General features: G+C 45.2%; 1 protein-coding gene across 1 annotated transcript; it reads right to left on the bottom strand.

The window, feature by feature from the left end:
* Nucleotides 1,036-8,645, bottom strand: FASLG (Fas ligand). Its single transcript, NM_001291820.1, is given in 4 exon segments — nucleotides 1,036-1,472; nucleotides 2,801-2,857; nucleotides 7,151-7,196; nucleotides 8,293-8,645. Coding segments are annotated over 4 exon segments (834 nt in total). The 5' UTR covers nucleotides 8,629-8,645; the 3' UTR covers nucleotides 1,036-1,077.

Below are 10,305 nucleotides of genomic sequence, written 5' to 3'. Positions count from 1 at the left end.
GGTAGTAGAAGCAAGAAGGGAAAGAGAATATAGTAAGGAGAGGAGAGCCTGGCAAAGATGCAAAGGTCTGCCTCGTAACTCTTCTCACACTAGTAAATTCTTCTTTAAGTGGGCTTAAGTCATAACGAATGAGGAAGCCATGGAGAAAAGAAATAATAAGGAAAAGATACAAACCTCAGTGATTTCCAAATAGAACACTCACAATGCCTACCTATATTATAAAATACAGTTTTTGTTATGGGTATTCTTTTCATTAAAAATGTACAAAATACATATAAATATAGTTATATTATGGGAAAATGGCATTAACAACAGACAATCAAAGAGCTTTGAGGACTATTAGAGTTGGTTACCAAAAAGCATTCAAAATCTACCACCAAATGCAGCCCATATTCTAATATGCCCTTCCCAATTCCCACGTTCTTTCTACTTATGTAACTCTCTAGTCACATACTCACACACACACACACCCCCCCCTACAATTGCACTGGAAATATACATGCTGTATAGGGAGTGTACTGAGTTCCCCAAAGATTTCTTTTGCTTCTCTGTTAACATCAGCTGATGGCTCAGACTGTACATCTAGAAATGAAGATGCTGCCAGTGGGATGCTGGCCTTTCAGTCTCTTTAGCTTATCATGCAAGCCTGGTCCTCTTTTCCCATCCCTTATACATTCATGTCACATCCATATACATGAAAGACAGCCTCCTCTGAGGTAGACAGTAGACCCACCCCAAGAGGTGAGTTAAAAGGTGCCATTTTCAATGTGTCCAAATACACTAGGCCGCTTAAGACGAGTGTAGCTGCTGGCATAAGCAACTGGTAGTCACTTTTCCCTGCCTTTGCGTCTCCACATGGCAGCCCAGAGTTTCATGTTCGTTACTCATAGTCCTCCTCCTGTCTGGCTGTGGGCCTTTAAGGAACTGTGGACCTGCTGGACTCCGCAGTCTCAAGATCCTCTTGGTTCATGTCTTCTCTCATGGCCTCAAGTGGACTTAAGAAAACTCTCATTCAAGACAATATTCTCAGGGCCTGAAACAGGGAATCATACTGGAGAGAATCCCAAAGTGCTTTGCTTAGAGTTTATATAAGCCAAAAAATGTCTTAGATTCCTCAAAACTGACCAGAGAGAGTTCAGACACATTGACATACAAATGATCAGCACTGGTGAGATTGAATACAGCCCCCAGGTAGCTGCTGCGGGCCCACATCTTGCCAGGAGTGCAGTAGTTCATCATCTTCCCCTCCATCAGCACCATGTCCTGGGGGTACCTAAAGTTCCTGGAGTAGACCTTGTGGCTTAGGGGCTGGTTGTTGCAGGACTGACCCCGGAAGTACACTTTGGAATACACAAAATACAGCCCAGTTTCATTGATCACAAGGCTGCCCTTCTTGTACTTCACCCCAGAGACCAGGGCAATTCCATAGGTGTCTTCCCATTCCAAAGGGATGGATCTTGAGTTGGGCTTGCCTGAAATCAAACGAGAGAGGAGCTTTCAGCCAGGAATGCTCATGTATCCCACAGACCAAGCTTTCAAGGCAAAACTGTGGACCATTCCTTGAGCAAGTGCTTTTTCCCCAAATGACATAGAACTGGGTGATGGGTCAGACCTGACCTATTACTGAACTTCTTCAGCACGTTTATCAAATTGACTCCCTCAATTTTATCATCCACACAACTGGGACAATAACATATGTTTCTAACCAACTGCAGTGAGAAAAGACTAGGATGATTTTAGCTCTCTGGAACAGAGATTCTATGAACAGAGGTTCAGAACTAGCATACAAATTGCTAGAGTTTGAGTCTCTTCATGAGAGTAGAAGTCAAATCCAAGGCACTCTGAAGTTCTAAAGTTGGAAAAGACCTTAGGAATCATCTAGTCCAACTCTTTACCTACACGAAAGATTCTTCAGTATGGGCAAGAATCCCCTTTCCTTTGTATCTGTACAGCATGGTGTACATACCTACTTCAAGCAGAGAATGCTGGAAATATTGCTTTCATACCTGTCTTTCCCTATTAAATTGTAAGCTCCTTGAAGGCAGGAGCCATGTGTGATTCACCTCCACGTGGCCCAGGTTTGGCACACAGCACGTGCTCAAGAAATATCTGTTGATCTAAACTGGATCATTTTACAGCCTCTGCTGACATAGTTTCAGGGACAGCAGCATGCCAGTTTCTGCGATACTCATCCACTTTGCAGATCTTGTGGACTTCACACTGACAGCGCCCCCACTGTCTTGCTATCAAATCATGTCACTCCACTGCACGACCATGTGTGCCAGGGCCTGGCCTCCCTTCTCCTATTTCTGCTCATGGACAGAGAAAACCTCTCCCAGAAAACCAGGGCAACACATATTGAAATAATTCACTGTTCACTATCTCCCCAGCTCTCACCTCTTGAACCTGTGCCCCAAATTCCCTAAGGGTCCTTGGAGTGAGTGAAGAGAGTGAGCTCCTTATGAGCAGGGATCATGTCATAAGAACCTCCATTTCTCCAGCTTAGAGCAGGGCCTTGCCTAGAGCCGCCCTGTGTGTGTGTGTGTGTGTGTGTGTGTGTGTGTGTGTGTGTGTGTGTGTGTGTGTGTCTGTGTGTGTGTCTGTGTGTCTGTGTGTGTGTGTGTCTGTGTGTGTGTGTGCATGTGTGTGGTGCTGGCGTGACTAGAGAGACGTGACTACTCTTGGGTTTCAAATACTGTCACTGGAAAGTATCAGCTCCCTCAGAGCTCAGTCACAGAAACCACCCAGCTACTCTGCTTTCTGCCAAAGGTTTTCCCAAGATGGCCCTCCAGATACAGACCTGTTAAATGAGCCGCTTTTTTCAGTTCCTTTTTCTCAGAGGGTGGACTGGGGTGACCTGTATTACAGAGAGATGAAGGATACATGTCAAAGTGACATAACTACTATTCTTTTTTGTGGGACTCTAAACAGGGCATTTAAATAAAAGATACTTTTAAAACATAAATGGCAACAGTCTAACATACACTAATCATTCAAGTCCAAACTGTAGGACTTACAGCAGCCTATATTTCAGAAACAGAGAGGTAAAAAGGAGTCAAATTAAGACAGACATGCATAAATTATAAATTACAAAGCAATAAAAAGGTTGGTTTATAAAGACCTGCCATATAAGTTACTGCATTTATAACTCCCAACAATCCTTTGAGGTAGAGATTACTGTCCCATCTTACAGATGGCAAAATGAGCTTGAAAGCTGGGTGACTTGTCCAAGAAGATCCGCTAACTCAGTGTCAGAGTGGGACCAACACTCAGGTCTCCTGAGTCCAAATCCAGGGCCCTTGCATCTCTGGCTCTGCTGCCCTCAGGACTACAGGACAAGAGTTGAAGAAGACTGCGAATGTCCAGGCCACCAGGTCTTCCCCAGTGGCATTCTACAGTTGGCCCCAGGTTAATTACTCTAAGGTCTCAAACACCTCGAATGACTCCTCATTAAACATGTAATTGCACACAGGTGTTCCCCACCACATGACGTCTGCTCATCTGTCCAGCCTCCTCGGGCTTACTCACCCACACTGGACACTGCCACACAAGAGTTCTGAGCACACCCAGCCTCCCTGCCTCTGTGCTTTAGTCCGTGCTGTTTTTCCTGCCTGGAATGCCCTCCCAAACTGATCTCTGTGTCAAATTCCTATTGACACTACAAACACCATCTAAAATATCTCTTTTCTTGGAAAACCTTCCCAAGCCTTTCTAATTGAATATGATTTTTCCCTCCACTGAAACCTGGAAGCACTCTGGCGTCACCCTATTTTGTTGGTTCTGACTCACCTTCTTTTTAATGGTAACTGTATGACTGGTTTTACTCCTCCAAATAAATGGCAAATTCCTTACTATATGTTTAATCTACCAGAGTAATTAGCTCAGTTTCTAACCCAGGGCGTGCTATCAGTACATGTTCACTATTAATTTAAACTGATAGATTTAAAATAGACAACAGTTCTCAAAATAGATACTATTTCTCTGACTTGAGATATTTCAGTGGAATAGCACTACCATTTGGCTAATAAATTCAGCTAACTTAGACTTTGAATAAAAGTTGCATAGACGAGTGCTCATCCACATCAGGCTCCTCACAGTTAGCCTGTAAAACTCCATGTGGTTTGCAGATGCTCCCACCAGCTGAGGCCATGATGTGAGCAGTCATTCCCTCTGTAGCTGCCCAAGACCGCACACCATGAATGAGGTGTTAGCGAACAGGAAAGGCAAAACTGAGTCTCTTCTATATTCCTATACCACAACCATCTGTGCAGCTATCTGGCATTCAGCCATAAACTGACAGGAAATGGAACAGAGAACCACACGTTGTCTATCTTTATATCCCTCGCAGTGTTGGTCTCATAGAAGGTACTCAATAAAAATACCTGCTGGATAAATGCTGGACTAAACAAAGGAGAAATATACCCTACACTTTTGATGATGACTGTTTCCTGCCATTGGGTCTTTGCACACGCCATTCTCAGTGCTGGACTGCTCTTCCCAGCCGCCCACCCCCCCCCACCCCAACACACATACACACACCCATGTTAACAACATCTCCTTAGGGGGGACTTTCCAGACCACTCTATCTTAGGTTGCATTTAGCACAGCTTGAAAGTATGTTGTCTGTTTGCTTGCTTTTGTTTGTTTCTCTAGCATGCTAAGAGCTCCATGAGAGCAGGCCCCTTGTCTCTCTTGTTCTGTCGTCACCCACTAACCCTACACTCAGCCTGGCATACAGGAAGCACTCCAAGAACACTTGTGAATGAATAAAAGATTCAATGAGTTAACTGTGGGAAAATGACAGTGAACCAAATAAGAAAGTTTAAATAATCTACAGTAGTAAGTACCTCCCAGTTAACCTGTTGGAGTATAAGTCCTTCTAGATGCTTACTAAGAATATGAAAATATGTATATGTATTTAAAGAGTGAATATTAAACTAAATACACTGTTTTATAACTTGTCTTCTTATCTAACAATATGGACTACACAATCTCTATGACATTAAATGTCCTTCTTGTATACAATTTTAGTTGCTGCATATTATGCGCGTGTGAATACACTGTAATGTGTTTAATTAATTTCCTATTGAGTGGCATTTAACTTTCTCCTAAGTGGTTGATTAGAAATAGTCTACTAAGCAAGTGGTGAACATCCTTATTGTAAATTTTCAGGCACATTTTATTTTCTTTAGATAGCTTTAGTGATGAGATTACAAGGTAAATTAACAGTATTAATCCTTTGATATATTTTTCCCAACTGCTCTTTAGAGAAGGTATAGCAATTTACACGCTCACTGACTGTCACTAAGCAGATCCTTTTCACTCACATTTTTTGCCAGTTGGGCTTTATTTTTTCAAACCTCACTAATTAGATGGGTCAACCTAGGTATCCCCCTTTTTAAAATTTGCATCTCTTATCTCATTAGTAGAGTTGCTAATTTGATTTCTATGTGATAACACACCAATTTCTGGCCCATCTGGTTTGGTCTAAGGAAGATACTTAATACTTGTTAGTGGGACAGGTTGACCTGACTCATCTGCTAACTTGATTTTTAATCACTAAAAGGACTCTAAAGAGTGTTGAAAGATGAGTAATTTGGTACCCATTTTACCAGCCACATTTCACTGATCTTCAAAGCTATTTTACTTTAGAAATCCTCCAGAAGCTTTATTCTTCCAACGAACATTTGTACTCTGCTTGGGTACATCTGGAATTTCTCTTTACAGGTTCATACCCAGAATTAGAAACCAGAGGACCCTACCAGTATCTCCTACAAGAGCCTACCTGCTAGGGCAATAGGGTGACTTGGTTTCTCGGGCACAGCCTGAGAACTTGGAGCGGGCTTCCCCAACTAGATGACCAGTGCTGTCTTCTCTTTGCAGAGGCATCTTGCCTGTCGTCCTTATTTCTCATTCCATGCCCATCAGAGATAGATAGGAGTAGGAGTTTCCCTGTGTCACAGGGCCGGAGCACACACTGGTAAGAGCTGGAGGTGGCAAGTCATCAGGAGCCTGAGCTCCTTCTCAGCCCCATTCCACAGCAGAGGTCTTGGGCACATTACTAATCCATCTGGTGTTTTGCTTCTCTTCTGAAAGGTGAGATGACTGGACCAGATGTTCTCTAACCTCCTTTCCATCTTAGTTTAACGAGTATTCTAAATCCACAGTTTCCAAAACTATGTCCTGAAACTTTAGGAGGCTGATGTTCAACATTGTCATCTTCCTGTCCTGAATTTCACACAGAGGATTTCCCTTTATTATCAAAAGTAGCGCATGATTGTCTCTGAGTGAAGTGGGACCACCCTCTGAAAAATGCCTAACGTCTTCCTCCAAGCTTTCCAGCGGCTGCAAAAGAACCACCCTAATGTGGATGACTGGTTGCCCACTCTTTAAAAGCTTAAATATAACCTATTAAAATTTTAAATCAGGTCTGACTCTTAAGTAATTTTTTTTTTTTTTTTGCTATTGCTAAGTCACTTCAGTCATGTCCGACTACGTGTGACCCTATAGACGGCAGCCCACCAGGCTCCCCCATCCCTGGGATTCTCCAGGCAAGAACACTGGAGTGGGTTGCCATTTCCTTCTCCAATGCATGAAAGCAAAAGGTGAAAGTGAAGTCACTCAGTCATGTCCGACTTAGCGACCCCATGGACTGCAGCCTACCAGGCTCCTCCATCCATGGGATTTTCCAGGCAAGAGTACAGAGATTAAATAGGAGAGCAAGGATCTTTCCCAGCAACAGCTATGTCTGTCTGCATCTTCCCTTCTCTCCTGAGGAGCTATAGCCACTGCCCTGTACATGGGAATCAGGAGGCCTGAGGAAGGGGGCAGGCCTGGAGCCAGCTGCTTGGGGTGTGGGGGGTGGGCAAAGGTCCAGGGTTGTACACGTGTGTTTCTCTTTCCAAATTCAAGCAGAAATTAGTTTTGAATTTTTCTGTGATACTTAACTAATTTTGAACAGTTAAACTCACTTCATATTTTAGGGCAGTTTCAAGAACCAAAATGACAAGAGATTTCAGAATTGGTTAGGATTTCTCTTCTACAGTCTATATATGCCTAAGAATAAGGTGGAATTCAAGGTACTCCTTCAACACGGTCGGTGCTGAGGACTGTTTTTAGAAACTCAATGTGCAAGCATAAAAAAACTCACCTATTTGCTTCTCCACAGATGATGCTGTATGCTTCTGGCTGGTGGACTGGCAAAAGAGAAAAGATATATAATAACTAGATAGCACATTCAAAAGCAGAGACATTACTTTGCCAACTAAGGTCCATCTAGTCAAGGCTATGGTTTTTGCAGTAGTCATGTATGGATGTGAGAGTTGGACTGTGAAGAAGGCTGAGCACCAAAGAATTGATGCTTTTGAACTGTGATGTTGGAGAAGACTCTTGAGAGTCCCTTGGACTGCAAGGAGATCCAACCAGTCCATTCTGAAGGAGATCAACCCTGGGATTTCTTTGGAAGGAATGATGCTAAAGCTGAAACTCCAGTACTTTGGCCACCTCATGCGAAGAGTTGACTCACTGGAAAAGACTTTGATGCTGGGAGAGATTGGGGGCAGAAGGAGAAGGGGATGACCGAGGATGAGATGGCTGGGTGGCATCACTGACTCGATGGATGCGAGTCTGATTGAACTCCAGGAGTTGGTGATGGACAGGGAGGCCTGGCATGCTGCGATTCATGGGGTCGCAAAGAGTCGGACACGACTGAGCGACTGAACTGAACTGAACTGATGAAGTTCTTTAAGCAAAGGAAGAAGAACTGTCAAATAAACTAAGCACTGGAAAGGGAATCTAAGCACCCAGAACCTCTCCTAACTCAGACTCTGGCCAAGCAATTGTGCCTGTCCATGCCTCAGTTTTGTGATTTGAAATAGTTCTAATAATTTTAAGCACTTTCAAGGAAATTTAGTTTGTGCATTTGAACAAATTCACTTCTCAGATGCCAAGTCCCTTTCCTTTCTTGAATCGAGTATGAGGTAGGTAGTAGAGTTCTTCCTTTCTCAGATGATCAGCCAACTGATCATCTGCCAGTCCTGATTTGATCCTGATCCCTCCCAAGATAGAAAATATTCCTTCCACCCATTTGAGCCCCCATTTCTCTGCAGGCGGAACAGGATGGCTAGGGTGATTCATTTCTAAGACAGGAAGAAAGGATTGAGAAGTATGCTGCAAGCCGTGTGTGGTCCATGTGGATTTCTGTCGCCCTCCTCCCCCACTGCAGCAGAGCAGTCTCACCCCACCCCCTACCTCCGCACATTCCAGGCTGCGGCAATCCCCCAGGCAGCTTACCTCTCTGAGTTCGGCCAACTCCTTCTGTAGGTGGAAGAGCTGAAATATCCCCAGCCCCAGTCCAACCAGGGCCACCAGAACCATGAAAAACATCACAAGGAGACACAGGCCTGTGTTGTGGCCCCTCCTCTTCTTCAGAGGTGGTGGCGGTAGTGGAGGCAGGGGTGGCGGTGGCGGTAGTGTTGGGGGTGGCGGTGGTGGTGGCCTCCTTTGCCCCGGCCTTCCTGGCGCTGAGGACGGACGGGGGAAGACTGGTCCTGGAGAGGCCCAGGGGGAGCTGGCACTGCTGTCCACCCAGAAGATTGGGGGGTATGGGTAATTCAAGGGCTGCTGCATGGTATCCAGTGCCTCAGGCCAGCCCCCAGCCAAGGGTTTTCCTCTTCCTCAGTCGTGCGGAGGCCCAGGTGTCAAGGGCCAGACTCCTATTTCTGACTGCTCATGAGAAGGAAGCCGGTTCTCTCTTTATAGAGTTTCCAGGACCAAGGGAAACACCTCTCTTTCGTTCTCTCTTTCTGCTTCTCAAAGAGACACCCACTCACTCTGCATCTGAACCTGAGAAGCTTCAAGAAGCTCAGAGCAAACCCCCCGGAAGTTTCCGCCCACAACTTTCTGATGAAAGCTTTCAAAACCCCAGTCGCTGCTGCCCTGCTCCCTGAAAGGCTGGTAGGGTGGGCTCGTCGTCCTCAGGCCCTGAGAGAGGGGGTAGCGTCAGCACAGCTCTGTAGGCTCCGGCCGCTGTTCAGCTACAAGGAGAGTGGCCTGTGGGGCGAAAGCACCGAGTCACGGCCAGAGGAGCCACTTCTGTGTCTTACCTTTGGCAGGAGGGAATCACCCCCTGCTGCCATCCCTCCCCCACACCCAAGTACTGTTTACCCTGACACAGCAAAGCACCGTAGTTTACAGGTTACAAACTTGCCCGCCTACTCTATAATAGATCAGAGATTGCAAACCAGTGGCCATATGCCTCACAGAGCCCTCAGACCTGCTTTGCTTGTGCCTTATAATGCTGTTTATGTCTATTTACCATCCTCCTCAAAAAACGGGATAGTCCATAATGCAGACATTCATCTCTGTTTTGCTGAGCCTAGAATTTAGGCCAGAAAAGCACAAGATAAACAAACCACAGATGCCTGGGGCAAAAGATTACCGTTGAGACTCACAGTGGACTGCTGTTATGGACTGAATAGTGTTCTTCCAAAGTGTAAGCACCGAATCCCAATCCCCAATGCAATTGTATTTGGAGATAATGCCTTTAAGGTGTAATTAAGGTTAAATGAGGTAGTCTGAGTGGGACCCTAATCCAACATGATTAATGTCCTTATAAGAAGAGGTAGAGGGCTCCCTTGGTGGTCCAATGGTTGAGAATCTGCCTTGCAATGCAGGGGACACATATTCCATTCTTGCTCTAGGAAGATCCCACATGGCATGGGGCAACTAAGCCCTGCAGCTGCAACCACTGAACCCACGTTCCCTAGAGCCCATGCTCTACAAAGAGAGAAGTCACGGCAATGAGAAGCCCGTGCTTGTCTACAACTAGAGAAAGCCCACACACTGACAAGGAGCCAGCATAGCCAAAAATAAAGAAATAAACACTTCCTGAAAAAAAGAAGAAGAAGCGGTAGAGACAGCAGGGAGGCATATGTACACAGAAAAGGCCAAGTGAGCACACAGCAAGAAGGTGGTTATCTGTAAACCAAGAAAAGAGGACTCAGGAGAAACCAGCCCTACTGACACTTTGATCGTGGACTTCTATCATCCAGAATTGAGAAAACAAACTTTTGTTGTGTAGGCCATTCAGAAAAATTGGGATAGTCCATATATGTTATAGTCATATTGGGTTTTGAAACACTAGAATATTGGGCAGTCTGGAGGCCCTGTCTGCAAACCCAGTCAGCTGGAGTTGGGCCACTGCTGCAGCTCTCAAGGGCAGGACATGGGTGTGCCAGGCTGCCTGGCTTGCACACCCTCCACGTGTTTCCCATGAAACTCACTGTGAGAAATGGCCTTCCTGGG

This window comes from Capra hircus, chromosome 16 (assembly GCF_001704415.2).
Source record: "Capra hircus breed San Clemente chromosome 16, ASM170441v1, whole genome shotgun sequence".
Lineage (NCBI taxonomy): Eukaryota > Metazoa > Chordata > Mammalia > Artiodactyla > Bovidae > Capra > Capra hircus.
The sequence above is the reverse complement of the archived record's forward strand: the minus strand, read 5'-3'. Positions and strand labels throughout refer to the sequence as shown.